At 40.8% G+C, this 24,367-nt stretch overlaps 1 protein-coding gene across 4 annotated transcripts in view; it reads left to right on the forward strand.

Annotated features, from left to right (window-relative positions):
• The window catches only part of ARL15 (ARF like GTPase 15), a 207,010-nt gene that overhangs the window by 106,909 nt on the left and 75,734 nt on the right, over positions 1 to 24,367 (forward strand). For 3 of the 4 annotated variants that reach the window (XM_078384437.1, XM_078384436.1, XM_020783592.3), the window contains one exon: positions 581 to 789. In XM_078384437.1, the coding sequence (XP_078240563.1) occupies positions 581 to 789 (209 nt within the window). Of the gene's footprint in view, positions 1 to 580; positions 790 to 1,837; positions 1,887 to 24,367 lie in introns of all 4 variants that reach the window. The other variant, XM_078384439.1, reaches the window with a different exon arrangement.

The following is a 24,367-nucleotide window of genomic DNA, read 5'->3' on the forward strand; positions in this document are numbered from 1 at the left end:
GCCATAATTTTTGTTTCCTTGTGCTTGGAGCCTTCCAGGTGGAAGTACCTTTTGCTAGCGTATTTGTGTACTAGGAACAGAAACCTGGAATAGAACAGAGAAGATGACCATGAAGGGGAAAAATATATGAGATGCAAACAAAGACCTGTATTTGTGTATATATTTGTATCTCACATTCCTCCCCTTAGAAAAGTTACTTTTTGGACTGTGATTTCCAGGATACCCAGCCAGCATGGACGGATTGGAAGATTCTGGAGCTATAATCCAAAAAAGTAATTTTTCCAGGCTCTGATGCAGGTAATTGTAATGAAAAAAATTAACATAAAGGAAAGCCAGAAAGTGAGAGAGAACTCCTATAAGAATATTAGTGATTGAAACAGAGAGAATGGATTGTTCTTGGCAGGCCAAAATACGTCTCACAAAGTTAATACATATTTAACTCATAGTACAATAGACCAAAATTTGGAAAAGAACAGGGACTCTGATTTTATTTCTAAAATAGACTTAGTATATTTAGTTCTTTTTCTGTATTTGATCTCTTTGACATTGCTGCTTGACTTTTGTTCAATTATCATTAAAGGAGCTGACAATATCAGGAAGTACTGGAGTCGTTACTACCAAGGATCCCAAGGAGTAATATTTGTATTAGACAGTGCCTCTTCAGAAGATGATTTAGAAATTGCTAGAAACGAACTGCATTCTGCACTTCAGCACCCACAGTTATGCACTTTGCCATTTTTGATATTGGCCAATCACCAGGATAAGCCGGCAGCTCGTTCAGTACAAGAGGTATGTGTAACATAGCAGTATATTTTTAAGTTTTGTCTGGTGTGCTATGTGGGGATGAGTGTAATGCTTTTGTGTGTGTGTATGAGAGGCATGCATCCATGCATGCCTGTGTATTTTGTGCAGAATGTAGGATCTGTAAAGGCTAAACGAACAGAATTTTTCTTTCACCATATCTTGCTTAAGGGTGGAACGATGCTTTTAACTGCCTTTACCAAAGAGTGCCTTTATGGCTTGTTGGCTTTAATCTAAGGGGTTTTGTTTTGTTTTGCTTTGTTGTTGTTTTTTTTCCTATTTGTTTAATCTTGTTTTCTTTTTTCTAACAGCCTTAGCACTTTCCCTGTTCTTCCCTATTGCTTAAATTTTCCAGCAATATGCACAATTCTACGTAAAAGCTTTTATGTTTACTCCCATGCTAATGGTTAGCAATTAAGTTTTGCTTCCTGCTCGTAACTTTTTAAAAATCAAGCACAAATTTTCTGCCCTATGGGAGCAAAGTTGTAGTCTTATTTATAAGATTCCTCAAGAATTATGTTTACTTGTTTTTTGTTTTTTGTTTTAAAAAAAATGCTTACTAAACTGTCTATACTGAATTTCCTTTACTCTTTGATCAGGGATTCATTATACATCCTGATATTTTTGAAATGCGCTCTATGTTAAGTTTTAACCATCTTGAATGTATTTCATCAATTTTTATCTTGTAAGATTGAATTATGTGATGTGCCCTCCATCCATTGCTGTGAAATTTACAAAACTGCATATCCATTCTCCTTTAAGGACCACATGAACAAATAAAAATGCATTTGTAATTTGATGTGGGTTTCCTTTGACTCTTAATTTGGAGTATAAAACATAGTCTTGTCTTTGCACATGACTTGTTTCCATATGTCATTACTTTTATCCACTGCATTAAATGTATGTAACTGCCTTTGTATACACCTGTACATTCTTCTTTTTTTACATTTATGTACTTCTAGTATGCATTTAATATACATCAGGTTTTTATGCTTAGTATTTATTGTGTTCTGATCTCATACATTCTCCCATGCAGGGGAGAGATCATATTCTTACCTACTAAGCTTCAAAAGTGCTGCAATCAGGTGCGTGCTAAGTGCATGTTGAGCTCATGTGTATTCCTTTTACTAAATCCTTTTTAACAAGAAGAATGAAAGAGTTTCATAGCAACAACAAGCACAATATTTAGTCTTTATTTGGGAGATTTATAGAGTTGGGGTGGGCCTGCATGAAATGAGTATGTCATTCTGGACTCCTGCTACCAGACGATAGGAAGACAAGTCTAACCATTTCTGTACTTTTTTCTTTTAAAGCTGACCAGTGAGTTTTGAGGAATAGCAGGAGGTATACAATTGGTGAAAGTACTTGGAGAAAAAAAGCAAAAATGCGTGCTGCTTATATACCGCCCCATAGCGCTTCAAGCACTCTCTGGGCGGTTTACAAGTTAATTATGCAGGCTACACATTGCCTGCCCCCCCAGCAAGCTGGGTACTCATTTTACCGACCTGGGAAGGATAGAAGGCTGAGTCAACCTTGAGCCGGCTACCTGGAATTTGAACCCCAGGTCGTGAGCACAGTTTTAGTTTGAGCTTCTTTCATTAATATGAAGAGTCTGCAGAATTTCCTATGATATGCAGTGGAACCAAATGGGCTTTTAATGCAGGATGTCCCAAGATAGCTGGGGACATCCTGCATTAAAAGCCCACTTGTTTCCACTGCTGGAAAATATTTAGATATGAATACCTGGGGAACTGCAGATCTTGAGGAACAAATGTTCAGACTTGACAGTTTCCTATGTCTCAAGACAACATCCTTTGGTATGTAATATCCGATTTGACCGAAACAACAACACCATGGAAGCTAGTTCAAACACAAGAGATAAAGAGCACTTTTAGTTAAGGAGACGGATGAGGTCAAAATACTTGTCCATTCCTAACTTGCTGGAAAATTCATGTTTGGTGCTTAATGCAGATATTACCAGAACTTGGAAAGCCATTTTTTAAAAAAAGTTATAGTTTCAGGGTCCCAAAGCAAAGTTGCAAGTTACTTTTTTAGTATCAGCATTTAAAATATTTGAATGTAATGTTTGGGATTTCTCAAAGATCAGTAAAATAGTTATTGTTCATTTGTTTTTTTAAAAATCTGAATGCTAGAAGGCCTGTGGTAGAAAATGCATGTTTCTGTCTGCCGCTTTGTTGCCTTGACATGCACAACAATGTGATGTCTGTTGTGGGGGAGATACATCCTGTAACTATAGAAGTAACTAAACATTAATTACATCATAAAAGGAGAGACTTTATCACTTAGTAAACTACAGCAGCACCTTGGTTATTGAAGTACCTGTAACTAGTGGTTTGGAACTTCTTGCTTTAAGGCTCCAGATATCAGAGATATTTATGTATTTACTGAAACAGGGTGTATTGTTCTTTTAGCATAAGCCCCGTCTTTAAAAAAAAATCCACACAAAGAAATATGGATAGTTTTAAATGATACGTGGCTCTAGAGCTTTTGCTTTTCTCCCCTCTCCACCACCTTCTCAGTTCTATTTTCCCTGTAACAGTACCTTATATACCAATGTGTTGTTTTGAAATTACAGAGCTGGACTGATCACATGTAAACCCCTGGTTTTACATACAACTGAGTTCTGTAGAGTGCACTGCCTATCAGGGTCATTTTACTCTTAAGGCCTTTAAAGATCCACCTTTGATATGAGAATCATATTGATCTCCTTTCCTGATAGTTAGAAGGTCAGCCATAAGAACTGCAGCATATTTTTCAATCTGAAAGACTATATAAACGATGTGTAATTGATTGTCACAAAACCCTTTTGCCTGAAACTGCACAAGAGCCAAGGAAGATTCTGCAACAGCTGTTAGCAATATTCTCTTGTGAGAGGTTGTCCTGTAAGTTTTCCAAATGTGAAAATTTTAAAGCAAATATTTTGCTATATATGTGGCATTTTCTAAAATAGCATTGCATAAATTATTTATCCAACTCATTAAGAAGAAAACCATATGTCACATACTTGACAGGCGAGTAACCAGATCCAAAATAATATTTCTCGTTTGTATTACAAGTAATAAACATTTGCATCTTTTTTCAAACCATGACAGTTTTAAAGTGTGTTAAAAGACTAAGAGTGTATTCCTTTGCTTTCCAGTTCCTTGCCTTTGAAATACCTGTGTCTATTTTTAATTGATCCTTTTAACTAATTAAGCTAACACTTCAGAAGTATTCTGCTTCTCCTAACCATGTGGTTTGTACTGCAGGCTCCTCAAAAGGGGAAAACCAACCCTTGGGAGTATATTTAATATTCACTAAGCTTACCCAGACACTGAAGAAGTGGAGATTTAAGATGTGTGTCTCACTGTTCTGTATCCATGTTTGTCACATCGAAAGCAAGAGGAATGCTTATTCATGCAGCATGAACGATGTGCTCAAAGTCTCTAGAACATGGTGATCTTGGAGCGTGAGAGTCCTTGCTTCAGATGTAACATTAGAAATCAGGTTATAGAAATATGCTTCTGAAATACCATCTCTTTTTTAAAGCCCCTGTTTGTCCCAGTGCAGGTTTTTCATATGTGGCTGTCTCTACTCTGTTGTTGGAACCCAGATGGGAGCAGCCTAAAGCCACTTTAATAATCAAGAAAGCCTTTATTTACACAATACCCTGCTGTTCATCTGTGTATGTTGTATCTTCTCTTCAGTACATTCAGTTCCAGCTCTCAATAGTGATACATTATTGAACAAACTGGTGTGTGTGTGTGTGTTTAAATAGATTGAGAAGCCTCAGTGCTTCCTAAGGGAAGAACAGCAGCCTCTTGTATCAAATCATTTTGGCTTGGATTTATTAATTTGGAGAAAAATATACTTTCCTGTCTTAGCATCAAGACTTTAGCTATTTTCTTGGCATCCAAATAGATCAGTTGATGGGGCTGTATGATGAGCAAAGTGTAGACTCTTTCCCAGTTAATTAAGCATTCCATTTTCTGCTAATTACTATAATGCAGGCTTTGTTTTGAATAGCATCCAGGAACCTTTGTCTGAATGGTTCTATAATACTGTCTAGGAAGCTCTTATAGATACCCATTGAAAATGTACTCCATTGAAAACCCATCTGGGCCTTGTGCTTTCCCCCCTTTTAATTGCCTGTTCAGACTTTTCCCCCCTCTTGTCAGCTCACAGTTTTGTGTGTGTGGCAAGCTTGTCCGTTCTGGGCAGTTTGATTTTTATCTAGGTATTCTCCCATGGGTTTTATGTTGATTTTAGCAATCGGGTGCGGGGGAGGTGTCTACAGGGGCCTGTTGATAGTTCAGGCTGAGGATATGATTAATCGGACTACGACACAGTATTTGTTAGCTGTATTTGCCTTCTTGAGTGTCCACGCGTGTAACCTTTTGATACACTAGATAGTTCCCTTTTGGAGATAAAAATACAAATTAAACCTGTTTTTCTCATCAACTATCTTCTTTGCACTTCTTATATCTGTCTTAGACTGCTCAGTAACAAAAAGGCAACAGTTATAGCTCTTCAATCTTGACTACGGCCACAAGCCCAGCAGGTAGGACTTGAATTGGCCAAAACAACTTTCTTAGCAGTTCCCTCTTTATGTCCCTTGTCCTGCTCTAACCATACCCAGTGCCTACCAACTTTGATGCCCTGCTAGGTGAATCATGTCAAGCTCCCATAAATCAGCAGATCAGTTGTTTAAACAAGCTGTTACACTGATGTTACAGACATTTCCCCACAAAATGTATTTAAGGCTGGAGGATACTGACACTCATGGTTATGTATTTTCTGGCCAGTATTAAGAGAGCTTACACTTTGAGAAGGAATAAAAAGACTGCTTCTTCGTAGTGGTCCCTGTGAATGCACATAAATGGGTTATCCTGCGCCTGCGCAGGAACGTCCGGAAGATTCTAGAGCTTAAGAAAAAAGAGTCAATTAGTTCCCCCCCCTGCGGGGTATATAAGCCCCGCCTCCTCCATCTTCCTTTCAGTTCCTCTTTCTCCGCCGTTCCTGTAGGACGGAGGAAGACCAGAACTATCGACCGTTAAATACTTAGCTAGCTAGCTACCTTTTTCTCTTGTTTTATTATTTACTTTAACGGTTATTTGACAGAACTTGCTGATTTTAAGTTACTTCTTTTGTTCTGTTGCGTTTCCCCCCTTCGATCAACAACCCCCCCCTTTTTCTTTTTGTTTATGGCCCCTCGGGGCTCCAAGCAGTGTGTCGTATGCTCTCAAAAACCCCTTTATCAGACGGACACGATAAATGCTTGTTTTGTCTTGGAGAATCGCATCAAGATCAGTCTTGCTCTGCTTGCAAAGATTTTTCAAAGCAAGCAATTAAGCTGAGGCGCCAAAGACTTCGAGCTTTCCTTTACGAAAAGACTCTGTCTCCAAACATGGAAAGCGCCTCCCTCACAGTACTGTCCCCTCCGCGTGCTGAGGCTTCTAAACAGGACTCTTTGGCTGATCAACTGCTGCTTACCGTCTCTGGGCAGGTTAAGGCTAAGGACGCTTCCAAACTGTCAAAAGCCAAACCGCCTTCACGCCCTGCAAAAAAAGAAGGCTACCGATAAGCCCAAGAGAGCAAAGGAACCGGCTAAGTTGCCTGTTGTACCTCCTCCTGCTCCTTCAATATTACTCGAGGAGTCTTCGAGGAAAACAGTTGGACTCTCTGATACAGAGGAGCACATTCCTTTAGCCCAGACAGCTCAGGAACATGCTACCTAACTCGGGCCAATTTGAGGCTGAGCCAGACGCCAGCCGGGCCGTTGCCCATTCAAGCCCTCGATACTCTCAGGGCAGGCTAATACCGAGTCTCCATCTGAACAGGAGTCTGATCATGAAACTCCTAGAAAGCGTACCACGAAGTGCAAAAATATTGCTCTGTACCAGCCTCGGGATGGAGGTGATGGGTAGCGTCCGCAAGGACTACCACAATTTGGCCATTCTTTTTATGCTCCGTTCAACTGTGTCTGTACCCAGGCTATGCCTACCAGCCGGAGCCTCAGGCACAAGTACCGTAGCACCATACCATGGCTTCCTCTATCCCATGTCAGCCACATACTCAACAGGAATTTTCTACACCTCAAGCATCATCTTGTAAGAGGCAATTTCCCACGGTACCTACAGCACTTCCCAAGCGTTCTAAGTACAATGGAGGACATTCTTTGGTTCAAGCCACAACACACTACTCTGGTCCTGATGCCCACGATACTGTGCCCTTCTCCCAGTCCACCCAATCAGATGTGGAAATGGCACCAGAAGACGCAGTACCGAGGCGTTCTCCTTTGATCACCTTGCAGTCTAATCCATCTACGGTGTCCACGGACTCTGACGCCCCTGACACTGCTGCCCAAGGCTCGTCTTCTCAGCCCTCGTCAGAGGACTTTTCATCTTATGCACAGCTTATTATGCGGATGGCGAAAACCCTACAGCTTGATGCACAAATCCCTCAACAAGTACGGGACCTTGTCTTCCATGATATGGAGCAGGACAAAACCTCTCCTCCTAGCCTCAGTCTCATTCCTGCTCTGTTTGAGCTGGTAAAATCTTCTTGGGACAAACCTCCTACATTGGTACAGGTGCTCTTGACATTAGAAGGGCCCTTGCCTTCTACCTACAACGCACCAAGTCCATCCAACGCTCTCCGCATCTCTTCTTATGTTACCACGGACCACGCAAAGGTGCTCCTGCTTCTTCTCAATCAGTATCATAGTGGATTGTTCAGCTCATTCACCTGGCTTACCAGCTGGCCAAGAAACCTCTTCCGGAAGGCTTAAAGGCACATTCCACCAGAGCGGTTTCCACCTCGACAGCCCTATTCAAAGGTGTCTAACTGCAGAACATTTGCAAGGCAGCCACCTGGGCTACCCCCTGACGTTTGCCAGACACTACCGACTGGATGTCAGAGCCAAAAATGATGCGGCGTTTGGACGGACGATACTGTCATCTATGATACCGTGACGGCCCTCCTGCTGGTGAGTACAGCTTGCTATTCACCCATTTGTGTGCATTCACAGAGACTACTATGAAGAAAGTTAGGTTACTTACCTGTAACTTTGGTTCTTCTAGTGGTACTCTGTGAATTCACATATCCCTCCCTTCCTCTCCTCTATCCATCACGGTACCGTTCTATGATACCATGCTTATCTAACTTACGGTAACAGCAGATTAGGGAACTGAAAGGAAGATGGAGGAGGCGGAGCTTATATACCCTGCGGGGGGAGCTAATTGACTCTTTTTTCTTAAGCTCTAGAATCTTCCGGACGTTCCTGCGCAGGCGCAGGATAGCCCATTTGTGTGAATTCACAGAGTACCACTAGAAGAACCAAAGTTACAGGTAAGTAACCTAACTTTTTTCTCCATAACTAGAGGTTGGGAATTTGGTTCCCCACTGTGCTTCTTGGGAGAACAGGCAGCCTGTATAGTCTTGTGCAAGAGCCACAGTTTCAGAAGAAGGGATTGGTAAACCATTTTGAGGAGGAGACACTGGAAAAAGTTGCCATAAATTGGAATTGATATGGCATCATGTAATTATTTTTTTTAACACACAATAAATGTGCAGTTTTGTTTTCCACATCACCATCATAGAGTTCTTGGAAGGAATGAGCATGATCAGAGGGTGGCAGAATTGGAATATATCAAATTCTGCTGAATTTTTTTGAAATCTTTTGTTGCTTCTCACTGGTAAACTGGTAAGACATTTGAACTGGTTCAGATATTTTTTTTGCTCTGTTTGCTTGTTTTGAATATATATATACATATAACATTAATGGGAGAATTGAGCATCCCGTATCTTAAAAGTATCTTAATAATGTATTCAACATGAAGGTGCATGGTAATGAAAAGCTATTTATAATATGCACTCACTGCCATGATTTCTTCTTAATCAGTGGCTGTCATTGTACCCCGAAACATTATAGTTGTGCTATGGGATGATATATAAGCAGTATGCTTTGCTTTTTGCTTTTGCTTTTGGACAGAAATGTTAAACAATAGATGTCTTCTGTGAAGCATATGACAGAAAAGTAGGAACAGAACATGTAAAAAGAATCGATGAATCTAAAGAAGGTAGGGGAATACAAAGAGTTGAAGGGAAAATGGGTAGTCAGTACAGATGTAAAGCACGTTCACTAAATTATTTGTTCTCACCAGTTTATGCTTTCTCAGCTCAATGAGACACATTGACAAGGAATTTTCAGACTCAACTGAGTCCTTGCCTCCAGGCAACTGTAAGACAAAGAGCACTATTTTTTGTTTGTCAAGATCTCTATAATTTGTGCATACTTTTCCTGAGCAAAACCAGCATTTCCCTTTAAAAAGTAAAGTGTACATATGCATGCACATACACAGAGAAGAAGCAGAAAATGACTGGAAGTGGTTTAAAAGATACGAACAACCTTCCACTCACTTCCAGTTCTTAAATGTCTATACAACAAAGCACCAGCCATCATTGTTTTTTGCGATTTGCATTACTTGCTTTACATGTACAACATTGTTCAACTTGTGGAAAAACTATTCTCTTTCTTTTGCTGAGAGCTGCACAAAATGCTGTATCTTAACACAGGACAAGGGGAATAATTATTTTGCAGTTCCCTGTCCTCTCATATGAAGACGAGACAATTGAGCCATTACATCTCTACTAGTGAGAATGGAATCTTTGACAAGGGTTCTGATCATGGAGAAGAGTAGGAAGGAGAAGTGGACAAAAAGTGGGCTGACAGATTGGGTGCAAAAAGTAGTCTGAGAACAGAAAGCAGGATGTGTAGAAGGGGTGAGAGAGATGTGGAGCTCGGGTCTGAGGGGCCAAGCGGAAAATAAGGTATTCTTCCAGATGCAGATGTAAGGGGGACAATCAAGACTGCTTCTTTTTTCAGTTGATATTGGGAATCATATGTTGGTTGTTGTGCTTAAAGTGCAAATGAGATAGCTTTAACAGTTTCCTAGAAACAGTCATACTCCTTTTGAACTATTTGTCCAAGTTCACAATTATACCACAAAACAACTGTGGATAATACCATATTCAAATCTTTTACCATAAACTTTTTGTGTGAACTACTTTACATATTTATGCCATCTCAGTAATTCTGACATCTAGTTCTGTATAGTAAACTAGCTGGCTGGGTAGCTCAGTGAGATGGAGCATCTGGCTCAGCGGTCAGGACTTCAGTCACCCAATAGTACTTCTGGGAGAAGAGCCAGCTTATATGGTTATGGGGAAGCTCCACAGTCCAAGAGAGCACTGAGAAAAAGGGAATGAACTACTTCTGATTACTCTTTATCTAGAAAAGGAGGTGCCGAAAGTCAGAATTGCCTTGATAGTATGTTAATACCATCCACCAGGGACGTGGTGGCGCTGCGGGTTAAACCGCAGAAGCCTCTGTGCTGTAAGGTCTGTAGATCTTCAGCTGTAAGATCGAATCCATGTGATGGAGTGAGCTCCCGTCGCTTGTCCCAGCTCCCGCCAACCTAGGGGTTCGAAAGCATGCAAATGTGAGTAAATAAATAGGGACCACCTCGGTGGGAAAGTAACAGCGTTCCGTATCTAAGTCGCACTGGCCATGTGACCACGGAAGATTGTCTTCGGAGAAATGCTGGCTCTATGGCTTGGAAACAGGGATGAGCACCGCCCCCTAGAGTCAAACACGACTGGACAAAAATTGTCGAAGGGAACCTTTACCTTTACCTGTGTTAATTTTAAAGTAATATGGTAAACATGGATGGTTGTACTCATATTGCTGTTGGTGGGCTGATAAAAGAGTAAAGCCCTTACAAAACACACTTATTATGTTTCTGCTGCAAGATTTGAATTCAAAAATCCTGGCTCACACATTCAGCCATTGTATTTCACCAGAGAGTGTAATCTATGTCGATCACCAAGTCTTGATGCTTTATATATAGCCAAATGAAGGACATCAGATACTGTATCAGGCTTGGAAGTGTTGTATAATGTCCTCTGGAAAATTTGGTGAGAAATTGTTTGGCCTGTATCACGTTCTATGATCTGTTGATAACCTGAATCATAGACTTGTAGCACTGTATAATTTGAAAGGATTGCAAGGGTCATTTAATCTAGCGAATGCACACTTGAAGCATCCTTGACAGATGCCCAGCAGAGGCCAATCTACCATCTTCTAGCATAGTTACTCCATGGTCAAACAGCTGTTCCTTTCACAAAATTCTTCCCAGTGCTTAGTTTTAATTTTGATCCTTTGGTTTCCATATTATCCCTTAGTACAACAGAATATGTGCTTGCTCCATTTTCCATGAGATAGTCCTTCAGATTTTTAAATTATGGCTGTCATATTACCAGCTGGTTAGATAGCTCAGTGGTTTAGGTATCTGGCTGCAGAGCTAGAGATTGGGGGTTGGATTCCCCACTGTGCCTTCTGTGAGTAGAGCCAGCCTGTGTTACCTTGGGCAAGCTGCACAGTCCCAAAGCTACCCCAGAACAAGGGAATGGCAACCCACTTCTGCGTATTCTCTACCTGAAAAGCCCTGAAGAGTCCCCAGATTTATGGCGACAAAAAGTGTTTGCTTTTTAGATGTTTTACCATCTTGGTTGCCCCACCTTTGGAAATGATCCAGCTTGTCAGTATCTTTCTTAAACCTGTGGTGCCCAGAACCAAATACAGTTTTCAATGGAGCTTTGGGTTTTTCCCCGTGCTGAAGATTATGTACATACATAACAAAAAATTTCCAACTTTTGTGTGATTTTGCAAGTTTGACTCAGTTCCTGTTTCCATTCTTTGTGTGTGTGTGTGTGTGTGTGCATGTGCGTGTGCGTGTGTGTGTGTGTGTATTCTATGCCGTCATGCCAGAATTGACTTATAGTGACCCTAATTAGTACACAGTAAATTTCCTTGTTTCACAGTCTTGTAATCTGGCTATCTGAACATTGGACTCATCAGTCTGTACATGAGTGCAAAGTCCATGGATGTGATGATATAAACTCAGCATTAATTATTTTTCAAAATGCTGAGCCTGCAATTCCAGGAAAGCCCAAGTGCATGCTTATGGGAAATAGGTTGAGATTAGTGCCAGAACAGTGAGATTCAACAATAAAAATACTGTAAGAGTGCTGGCCTGCTGCATGTCCTAAGGCTGCCATCCTGGTATCCCACCAAAAAAAACATCACATTGAACGATTATATTAGGTACTGGTGCTTTGTTTGATTACCTTGAACATTTAGCATAAATGTCAATTATTAATGCTTCTTTATTTTTGCCACTTATTCAACATGGCCAAAATTACTTTATCTACTGCATTCTAGTATAGTAAGAGTTCCCTGTATTATGTTTACTTGTAGTTTTTTTTAAAAGAGGATGAAATATTGTGTTTACCACTATCTTTTAACTTGCAGAAAGAATCTTTCAAGCTGTGTTTTAATCTGTAAATGCTACCGTCAAGTGGGCAGTATTGAATTTTTGAATTAAAGATAATGCTAAGGGCAATGTCTGTCCCATTATTTGTTCTGAAATGCTGTCCGTCTACTGTATAATGGCACTTTGTTAGAGGAATAGGAAATCATTTTCCCTCTCTCCCCTCTCATTTCTACAATGGGCAATGATTCAGCAGCAGGCAAACATATATCCTCAGAGAAATGTGTTGCACCAAGTACCAAGTATTGAGAGCAATCTCTATAAGACTAGAAGAAGAGTGGTGAATATAACTATATCCTTGCAATGATGATTTTACTCTCTCAGTACTGTATCATTTGTGTCATATGCCTTCATGGCATCTGAGGACATAATATTTTGTGCCAATAATTTAAATATTTGGCAGGTCTGTTAATCATATGACAAAGCAGCATGGTTTTATCTAGGCGAACCAGACCTGAAGTAATATGGAGAAACAAAGTAAATCCAATGTGAATTCATTATTAACTTTAATATGAAAATATCACATTAGAGATAGCAGAAAGATCATGTCTCTGTAGCCTGAACCAATAGTTTGGACAGTGGTTGCAATGAAAACTTTGCTCCAGCTGATATGAGACATTATCATTCAGGTTTTCTTGCTCTATGCTATAGGTAGGAAACCCTTTTCTACTACTCAGATAATTTTTTTCATGCTGAACTGGCCTTTGGGAAACATACGGCATGTTTGGAAAGTTTCATTTCATTCCATTTCATTTTTCTTCTAAGCAAGCAAGTCCAGCACTGTAAAGCTCAGCCACAGGTAGCTGTCTGTTAAGTCAAAGCTTGTATTTCTTGATGTGCACCAAGTCACTTAACTGGTGTGAAATAAAATAAAATAAAATACAAACATCGAGTTCTTAATCACTGGCAAATTTGTTGCTGAAATTTGCACTGTTCGACTTCTGCTGACGTAACTAAATACAGTGGTGCCTCGCACAGCGAGGTTAATCCGTCCCGGATTAACCCTCGCTGTGTGAAACATCGCTGAGCGGGGCAGAAAAGCCCATTGGAACGCATTAAACATCATTTAATGCGTTCCAAATTGGCTGAAAACTCACCGTTCAGCGATGCTTCAGGGGTCCGGCAGCCATTTTCGCGCCCTCCCCTCGCTGAACGAGGGCACGAAAATGGCTGCGATCAGCTGTTCCGCGGCTTCAAAATGGCCGCCGGAACAGCCGAAAGGGCCGGGTGCAGCGTTTTCGCGCCCTTGGTAAGCAAGGGGAGGGCGCGAAAACGCTGCCGGAACAGCCAAATGGCTGCGCGCAGCGTTTTTGCGCTCTCCCCTTGCTTACCAAGGGTGCGAAAACACTGCGCACGGCCGTTTTGGGGGGCGCGGCGGCCATTTTGGACCCGCCGATCAGCTGATCGGCGGGTCCAAAATGGCCGCCGGAACAGCCGAAATGGCCGGGCGCAGCGTTTTCGCGCCCTTGGTAAGCAAGGGGAGAGCGCAAAAACGCTGCGCGCAGCCATTTCGGCTGTTCCGGCAGCGTTTTCGCGCCCTCCCCTTGCTTACCAAGAGCGCAAAAACGCTGCACCCGGCCCTTTCGGCTGTTCCGGCGGCCATTTTGAAGCCGCGGAACAGCTGATCGGCGGGTCGCAAAGTGAAGGTCGGTAAGCGAACCGCTTACCGACCTTCGCTCTGCGATTTTCGCCCATTGGGGCCATCGCTGTGCGATCGCATTAGCGATCGCAAAAGCGTCCTCGTAGAGCGAATTCATCGCTCTACGAGGCGCTCGTTGTGCGAGGCACCACTGTAATAAGATACAGACTTCTATAACATTAAAAGCAATTGAATAATAAGAGAGAAAAGACTAATAATTTAAAAATTGGCTTGAAAACATGAAGAAAGAATAAATGTATAACAGTCCCACACTATTTTCCTGTCCAAACTGATCTTGCTGGACTACAACTCCCTGTATTCCTCATCATTGCCTGAACTGGCAAGGAGACTTTAGAACTATAGGCCTACAAGAACTGGAACACCACCTTTTTTTCTCACCTTAATCCAAAGTGTGGCAGATGCTCTGCACTGGCATGTGCTCAATTCCTATCCTTTTTCTAGAGTTCATGAAGAAAGATTTCAGGCAGCTTAATCTGAGACACCTTGTTTTAAAAACCACTTTTCCATTCAAGAACACCCGTGTTATCTTGTCTTAGAAATGATTAACGCATCCATGTCAGAAAATCTACCTAAACTTGTGTATGCTTTAAAGATGTCAGGGACATTTCCCATCAGTGTTTTGATTTTGATTTTGGCGGGCGGGGGGGTAATATCTAGGGACAGGTCATGAGAGGAACATATGCTGTGCATAGGCCTCTGGGAGTTGCCAACCTCACAGAGGTCTTAAAACAAAGTTAAAAAGTTTTTCCCCCAAATTGATTTTATTTTAAATCACATTTTCATTTCTGGCTGTCATACCTTTCTTCATACTGGCCATCTTGGCTGCCAGATCAAAAAAATTATAAAACAAAGGCTTATCTTTCCTTAACTGGTATCTTGAAATATGGATGCAAATGAAAGCTGGGGGTTAAATTATTAAATCACTATATATACATGAAACCAGTATATGATTTGAAAGTGTGTTACATATTCTTACATACATCTACTGAGTGTGTACTTCCTCTTAGTACCTTGATAAGGCTGCAGGACCCTATTGGAACAGTTCTAAGGAAATGAAGAAAATCTGGGTTAGCCACATAATAGATATTAACCATAAACCTCCTTTTCCATATTCAGAAATGAGAAAAATTGTATCTCTTCAAATAGTTGCCTATCAGGTGAGTAAAAAGAAGAAAAGAAATTGTGTGGCTACATTTTTATTTATGATACAGAATCTTTTAGAGGGGGAAACTTCCCCCTGCTTGTCTCAGTCTCTTTTGATCATTGTTCTGGGTGATTGCCATGCTTGGACTTTCCTTCCTTCCTTTGGCATGGATGCCCACCTCCTTTTTCTGAAACATAATTCTCATTTGGGACCTCAGCCAGCTTCGCTTCACTAATCTGTGATCTAATGAGCAATAATGTGAGGATACAGTGAGCATTTTGTTGCTTTGATGTGAAGGATGGCTAGACAGTGTGGGAGAGAAGTAGTGTCTGTGGAGAAAAGAGATGAAGAGTGATTGAACAGTGTAAAAGAAAAAGGGAAATGTTGTGAAGCCACGATAGCAATCCTTATTTATTTCTTAGCAGTTCAGGAAAGACCAAGGCAAAACTACTGCTCACTTGCAGGGTTTTAAACCCTTCTAATCAAAACTCTCATTTATTATACATTTTTGATGCTGATTCTCACAGAAGAACTCCCAAACTATACTTAGCATCATTGTTTCTTATAGGCGTACTACAAGATGTGTTGGAAAATTTTTACTTTAACTGTAAATAAGAGCTTTTTGAGATTGGCTTGGGTATGAAACAGAAACCTGCCGTTGTAATTTGAGATTTCTTTTGTGCCCATCCTGGTCATTTTCATGTAGATACATAGTTGTTTTAGTATATTGGTAGCAAGTTTCTTTCTTCACTGTTTTGTCATCTTTTATTTTCTACTTTGGAAACTCCATTGGGCATAGTGATGGAAAACTTTGGTATGAGGGGAGATGAGGTGATGTGGGCATACACTTTTAATCTGTTGCACTGATCGTCTTTGACTTGGAGCAAGCTCAGACATTATTTCTGGCCCAGCTGTCATTCATAAAAATGAAAGTGCAGTCTCTTAAGCTACATTATTGTTGTGCAGTGAGGCATTAGGTAGCAAAACAAATGGGTGCTCTTAAAGCACACTTTGTTTTGGTATTCTTATATACATTTAGCTAATTGAGTCTTACTCCTACTGAATCTGAAAACTATTCATACCTTAGAGCCTGTATTAGCATTAACTGGGGCATTAATGAAGCTATGTCAGGCACAATGTCTGTACAAACCACCAAGCTTTCATTCTTTTCCAGGTTTTACATTCATACATGACTATCTAACAAAACAGAGATGAAAGCTGTTCAAATGCGAACTAGTTACTGGTTTGTTTAATTGCACTGTAGTTCTGAATTTATGGTATATTGATCAATGATGGTTTATTCAAACTTGTTTGCAGGTTAACATTTTTTAATTTTTAATTTTACCATACTGATATGTTCTCATATTTATTTGATACTTTTTGGGAGGAACTTTAGGCCCACAGTAGGGAACTATTATGTAAATAAATGAAAATAAAATGCAAACATACTATTGAAATAATGTCAAGGACATTAATGATGAACTTATACCTGGCCCAATTGACATTTGAGCAGGGACATGAGCTAACTGTTGCACCAATCCTAATCTGAAATCATATAAAACTTTATAAACAGTCCATCTGTAGTTAATACAGTGGACCCTCGACTTACAGACGGCTCGACTTACAGACGGCTCGACTTACAGACTTCTCTGGCCGCAAAATTTAGATTCGACTTGCAGCTGGAGAATCGACCTACAGACCAGAAAAAAACCAAAATGGAACAAAAATAGAATAAAAACCTCTGGTTATGGGATTAATCGGTTTTCAATGCATTGTAGGTCAATGGAAATTCAACCTACAGACTTTTCGACTTGCAGCCACTGTTCCAATACGGATTAATTCTGTAAGTAGAGGGTCCACTGTAAATGGATCTTAGGGGTTTAGGGGATGGTTAGGCTGAATATAAGGAGAAACCAATTTTCTTAGTAGAAGGGCTATCCCTTGCTCAGCATCTTCAAGCAGAGCCTCAACTGCCATTTTGTTGAAAATGTTCTAAATTTCTATATCAAATAGGAGGTTGGATTGGAGAATACCCTCCAACTGTATGGCCTGAATCCAACTGGTAGTTCCAGCTAGAAGAGACATTGAGTAAAATTTATGTAACCATCAACAAACAAATTACCTGGTGAGTTTCCCTTACAGTTATTGAAAGCTGTGACACTTCATTAAAATCCTATATTCAGCCTAATTGTTGGAAAAATGGCATAATAGTTCTATAACAACATGGCAAATATCATGGAATGCTAAATGAGTGTGCAGAGTCATCTGGAGTATTTATTGGAGTTGCATTCCCGACCATTGTGTTGCCTCTTGAGCTGCTCATACTTGCATTTGTTTAACATTCAGTCATCCTTCATGGAACGTTTCCTACCCTCTGGTATTTAGCTGGCCTTATAGATTATATTCAGGCCACACCCATTCTCTTGGGACTGGCTTGCTGTCTGCTTCTGTAAGCACCTGCACTATTTGCATGCTGTGGGAAATAGCTGGAAAGTATTTCGGGTGAGCATGAAAGCTTAATTACTTTGTTGGCTAGACATCACTCAATTGAGTGTTAGAACACAACAACTATGCTTCTTGTTCGCTTGTACTTAAGAAAAGGAGTGAAATACCTTCACTGTAATTCACCCCTTCATTTTATTAGTATCAAATGTAGGAAACTATTTAAAGCCCAGTTGAGGAAATAATACTGACCTAATGTTTTCATGTTGTCTAGGGATGGTGGGAGTTACAATTTTGTCTATTTAGAAGACACCAAGTTGCAGAAGACTTCATTAAGAAAGACATTTATACATGGTCTGCTAGGACACTCATTTTGCATTATATCTTTTGTGAGTCTTTCTTAACGTAGAAGTATGAAATCTAGAGGAACTTCAGCCTTACTATTATCTTAGTAGTAGAAAATGGAATGAAGAAGGGGAGCAGTTGAATTTAAAGGAGGAATCTGCTGTTCAAAAATAAATGGGGGAGAGGTTTTGTCCATCTGTCAAATAATATATACTAGCGGCGGGGGGGGGGGGAGAGAGAAATTCTTTCATGTCAGTCTGGTAGGGAGCTGGCAATGGGAGAAGAAGTAGGAAAGACTTAGAAAAATTACAGAAGGAAAGAGCTGAAAGAAAAGGAACAAGGAGGTGACAAAAGTATCAGGAGTTAGGAAGGGCTTTCATTGTGAATAGTGTGGGATTGACCTCTGGTGGTTAAAGGTCTTTGAAGCCTCCTGACAAGGCAACAGGCTGCAGATCTAATGTAGAAGGAGCTTTGCTGTTTGTAGCTTTTCTGAAGGAGAAAGAAGTTTGTGGGAAAATTCCATTCATTCTTATGTTTCTCATTAACATTGGGTTTATTCCCAACTAGTGCAGGTTTAAAACAGTTAGGTTTTAACACTGTAGGGTTCCCATCCTGTAAGTGTTCATTTAATTTCCAGGACATGCATCCATTTGGAGATTCTATTAAAGTATCTGCTCCAATTCATACATTGTAATGTCTCCTTTTTGTGCATGTTCTAATTGTTATAAAACTATGATAATTTTTCAGAATATTCTAATTCAAATTGATTGCCATTTTATACTCGGTTTTCTACCCCTAACATTTTGATAGTGATAAATTTCCTCTCTAGAATGCTACAGTATTTCCAAATAAAGTTTAGGAATAATGTGTAGGAAATGTTTATTCATGGAGAAACAGTGATAGATATGTGTAGTTCTAGAGCGAAATCATTTTGGTTATTGTGCAATGGGGATATTACCTCTTGAGTATGTTTAGGACTTCAGAAACTCTTGTGTCATATTTCTATATATGTTTCTCAGATGTCAATCCAACTGTATTCAGGAGAGCCATCTAGATGAGTAGTGTTTCTGTAACTAAAGTAGTGAGCAGGTCACTGACATTTTTAAATCTCATTTCAAGAAGTAGATTGGTACCCATCAGTGGGCAGTTTTTATAGCTCAGGATCCTGCTTCATTATAGCAATACCTCTTTCTTGTTTGTTTTGAAATATTTACATGCCAAGTCTTCAGGGGATTTTTTTTTCCAAAAGACTCTTAGGATAAGAAGGAACAGCCAGAAAAAGGGGTGGGGGGGAGCAGGAGCTGGCAGAAATTCATTCCAAGTTGGAATCTATATACTGTTTTATGTACTGTATGTGCTTTTTTGTCTTGTGTTTTTGTTCTTTTGTGCTAAAGTCATTAGACATGTCTACCGTCTCACCAGTTTTATTGTTCCATAAAAGAGTGTTTAAAAAGCAATTAATGGCATACAGAAATCTAACACAGCACAATTCAAGATGTAAAGTTAGCAGCAGCTCCCTTAAAGAATGGGAGGTTTTGTTCAGTGTGTATCATAGTAACTACCTTTAAAAAGACAACATGGAGACAATGTAAAGACCACCATAGCAGCAAATTAAAGCCCCTGGGAGCAAGCTAAGTGTTGCTGAAAGCTTTAGCAGAATTGTCCTTCAAACCTTGAAAAATAAGATGTGATTTAGTGTAGAAGGTTGCTTTCCTGCTATGATTTATGTTGGGATCCTGGCTATAAAAACTAAAGTTATTTTCCATCAAATAGAATTATGCTGTTGAAACTAGAAATAACCAGCACATGCCAAACTGTGATCAGAGACAAAATGTGCAGAATTTAAAATACTTAATATGTAATACAATTAATTTTGCAGCTGTTTCAAATATCGTACTACAAAAAGCCTACTTTTACATTATTATTAAATTATTTTCCTATTTATGTGTGTAAGTACTGTCAGGTAGATGAATTAAAACTACAGTGGGGTCCCAGTCAAAGACAAAACACTGAAAAAATGAAATATGATTTCTAAGCTTCCTGCAGCACTAAAAATTCCTAATAAATAATAATTATGAGGATATAAAGTCAATCTGACATCAGCCCTTGCCAGGCTTTCTTAAATGTAAAGTACTAAAAAATGGTTTGTAGTGTTTTGTTTTTTTTCTGGTGGTGCTGTAGGACTCTGCAGCTTGTCCAAGGCTTCACAAATTGACATTTTCTTCTCCAAGCCACAATGGGGAATTGAATTCCCTACTCCTGGTTCTGCACCCTGGTACTTCAGTTTGCTGAGCTGTTTAGTCAGCTAAAAAATCCTACTATGCTATGTATGTACCAACATACATATATTCATACATTCCATATTTGTTATTAGAATAGCCCTGTGTGGACGCTTGATTTAATCTGCAGTGAGCAACTGGGATTATACCAGATCAGCATGTCTTCCATGTGATGAATGTGTACCTAGGCTCCTATGTATTTGCATAGGGCAGGATTGGCGCTAGCCTACTGCGGGGATGGATGCAAGCAAGTGAAAACCCCCTGGGTAGGGCTGCAACCTACCACACTGATAATCCACTTGAATTTGCTAAAGCGCTTGAGGAAACTCTTCCAGGCCCAGCTGGTGCAAATGCACCTGAACAATGGGAACATTTCAAGAAAGCTGTTTATAACACCACCTTGTCCATATTTGGCAAGAAGACCAAAAAGATGGCAGAGTGGTTTGAAGCCCACTCGGAGGAATTGGTGCCAGCCATCGCTGAAAAGAGGAGAGCTCTAGCAGCATACAAAGCCTGCCCTAGTGAGTACAACTTGCAGGTTCTTCAAGGTGCTCGTAGCAAAGTTCAGCAGACTGCCAGGAGTTGTTCTAACGATTATTGGCTTCAGCTCTACTGATACAGATAGCAGCGGACACAAGTAACATCAAGGGAATATATGATGGTATCAAGCAGGCTTTAGGTCCAATACAGAAGAAATCTGCTCCTTTGAAGTCTGCTATCATCCAAGACCGAGTACGGCAGATGAAATGCTGGGTGCAACACTACTCTGAGCTATATTATTTATTTATTTATTTATTCTTTCTGTTTATACCCTGTCTATCTGGTCAATACGACCACTCTAGGCACTATATTCTAGTGGAAATGTAGTAACCAAAGAGGCATCCACCACTGACATGGTATTTTCCCTCAGACAGTTGCAGGAGAATGTAGGGAACAATGACAGCCACTCTTTGTGGCCTTCATAGATCTTAGAAAGGCCTTTGAATTGGTTAGTAGGGACAGCCTTTTTAAAATCCCTCCCAAGACTGGATGTCCACCAAAACTCCAAAAAGCAACCAAACCTCCCAAGACCCATCGGAAATGGGGGGGAAAACAAACAAACAAACAAACCCAAGACCCATTGGAAATGGGGGGGAGCCAAAAAATAAACAAACCCTCCAAGACCCATCGGAAATGGGGGGAGACACTCCAAAAAGCAGCAAAAAAACCCAAGACCCATCAGAAATGGGGGGGGACCAAAAAAACAAACAACTCTCCAAGACGCATCACAGCACAGAAACATACCCCCCCAGCACAAAACCACGCTGCAAAAACACCCAGAACAGTTTTTAAAAAGCAGAAAACAGCACCTTACCTTGCCAGGCAGCCCGAAGCCTCCCTGCAAACACACACACTCTCAGAAGCAGAAGGAGGCAGTCCCAAGCCACACTCTAACTGCTGGGGCAAAAGAGCTACAAAGAAGCAGCCTCATTGCCACCTACAGTTAGCAATTTGAACTTCCCACCTTTTTCCCCTGCCTTTTTCTGTTTGTAAGTGGAAGCTCCAGCTGCAAGTAGAAGCAAAAATTTGTGGCCGGAGCTGGTCATAAGTTGAAATGGTTATAAGCAGGGATGTTCGTAAGTTGAGGCACCACTGTACCATGTTCTCTAGACTCACAAAGAGAGTATGGCTTAACAAAAGCTGACGGCATATACCAACATCCAGGTCTATAGAGCCTGTGTCCTGAGCACACTCCTGCACTGCAGTGAGTCCTGGACCATTTGTGCACGGCAGGAGAAGAAGTTGAACACGTTCCATTTGCATTGTCTCCCACACATTTTTGGCATCACCTGGCAGGACAAAGTTCCAAATAGAGTAGTCCTGGAGTGAGTTGAAATTGTTAGCATGTATACATTACTGAAACAGTGACGTCTACGTTGGCTTGGCTATGTCTTGAGAATGGCTGATGGTCGAATTCCAAAAGATTTCCTGTATGGGGAATTAGTGCAGGGAAAGAGCCCCAGAGGGAGACCACAGCTGTGATAGAAAGATATCTGCAAGAGTGATCTGAAGGCCTTAGGAATGGACCTCAAGAGATGGGAAACTTTGACATCTGAGCGTTCAGCCTGGAGGCAGGCGGTACAGCATGGCCTCTCCCAATTTAAAGAGACACTTGTTCAGCGGGCCGAGGCAAAGAAGCAATCCCCAAACCAGCAAAATCAGGGGGCTGCACAGGGGACAGATTGTATTTGTCTTCCGTGTGGAAGGGATTGTCACTCTTGAATTAGCGTTCTCAGCCACACTAGACGCCGTTGCAAGACCTCTATTCAGAGCAGTTACCATAGTCTCTCAAGACTATAGGATGCCTACTACTTGATAACCCACTACCCCCATGCTAACTGCATACTTAGTCCATGAATTTGTGTACCTTGGCTCAATGATCTCTGACAGTCTCTCCCTAGATGTTGAGCTGGATAAATGCATTGGCAAAGCAGCTACCATGTTTTCAAGATTCACAAAAAGAGTATGGCTCAATAAGAAGCTGACTGTATAACCAAGATCCAGGTCTACAGAGCCTGTGTCCTGAGCACACTCCTGTACTGCAGTGAGTCCTGGACCCTTCATGCACGGCAGGAGAGAAAGCTGAACACGTTCCATATGCGTTGCCTCCGATGGATTTTTTGTATCACCTAGCAGGACAAAGTTCCAAATAGAGTAGTTCTAAATCGAGCTGGAATTTTTAGCATGTATACATTACGGAAACAGCGACGTCTACGTTGGCTTGGGCATGTTGTAAGAATGGCTGATGATCAGATTCCAAAGGATCTCCTTTATGGAGAATTAGTGCAGGGAAATCGCCCCAGAGGGAGACCACAGCTGCGATACAAGGATATCTGCAAGCGGGATCTGAAGGCCTTGGAAATGGATCTCAACAGATAGGAAACCCTGACATCTGAACGCTCAGTCTGGAGGCAGGCGGTGCAGCACGGCCTCTCCCATTTTGAAAAGACCCTTGCCCAGCAGGCCAAGGCAAAGAGGCAGTCACGAAAGCAGCAAAATCAAGGAGCTAGACAGGGTACAGATTGTATTTGTCCTCAGTGTGGAAGGGATTGTCACACTCGAATTGGCCTTCTCAGCCACACTAGACGCTGTTCCAAGTCCTCCATGCAGAGCACGATACCATAGTATCTCGAGACTGAAGGATGCCTATGATGCTAGGATTTTGCCACCAACTTGGCAAATTTAATAGCATAGTGGATGCCAGGGGATTCAGAAAAAAAGCATGGTAGAGTATGTATGTAGTGTGCCAAATGCTGTGCAACTTCCTTAAGATCTTCCTATGCAGATGTGGTGACCAAACAAAAAAGTTTAAAGGGATCTCTTGTCTTGTAAGATATGGAGCGGGGAAGAGCAGACTTTGTCGCACTCCTTACTCTGTGCAAGCAAGATTTTTAAAATGCTTATGTAATCTATCAATCATAATTTCAGTAAAATTATAATGAGATTATTGTATTGGATAAAACAAAGGTAATGAACAATCTGGGGGCCATTTGAGCAAAATACTAAATTTCTGATCCAGATGCCTATACTATGGTGGACATTTGTGAGTTCAATTTCTAATGCCATAATTACATAGCACTTACTTTGGAGATGTCTTTAATGGTGGTTTGAAAAGAATTCCTGAATGGTCCTGAAGTAAATAAAAAATGTTTCTGGCTTGCATTTGTTTAATAACAACCCTCCCTGTCAACTAATTAGGCTGTTATAATCCTTGATATACTAATTCATATGTAGATGTCTGCTTCCGTCATTTGAGTACAGTCTGTATCTTATATTCTGACACCTTCTCTCTCCCTATTTGATGAACTGCAGCTGGTTCCAGTTGATGAATCTTTGGCTTCCAATAAAAGCAGAGTTTGAAGTAGTTAACTTTTTAGTTCATAATTCCCAAAGTCTACTAGCCGTTGTGACCACTGGAAGTTGAAGTCCAAAAAACTACTGTTTCTAAGCTCTGAATGAAAAACAAAATAGTTGTTCAATGTGTTCTCGAAGGCTTTCATGGCTGAGATCCGATGAGTGTTGTTTTTCGGGCTGTTTGACTGTATTCTGGAGGTTTTTCTTCCTAGCGCTTTGCCAGTCTCTGTGGCCGGCATCTTCAGAGGACAGGAACTAGAACACTGTCTGTGTTCTGGTGTAGTTCAGTCCCACACACTACACCAGAACACAGGCAGAATTCTAGCTCATGTCCTCTGAAGAGACTGGCGAAACTTTAGGAAGAAAAACCTCCAGAATACGGCCAAACAGCCTGAAAAACCCACAACAA

The sequence above is a fragment of the Pogona vitticeps genome, chromosome 2 (genome assembly GCF_051106095.1).
Source record: "Pogona vitticeps strain Pit_001003342236 chromosome 2, PviZW2.1, whole genome shotgun sequence".
In the NCBI taxonomy this organism is placed as follows: domain Eukaryota; kingdom Metazoa; phylum Chordata; class Lepidosauria; order Squamata; family Agamidae; genus Pogona; species Pogona vitticeps.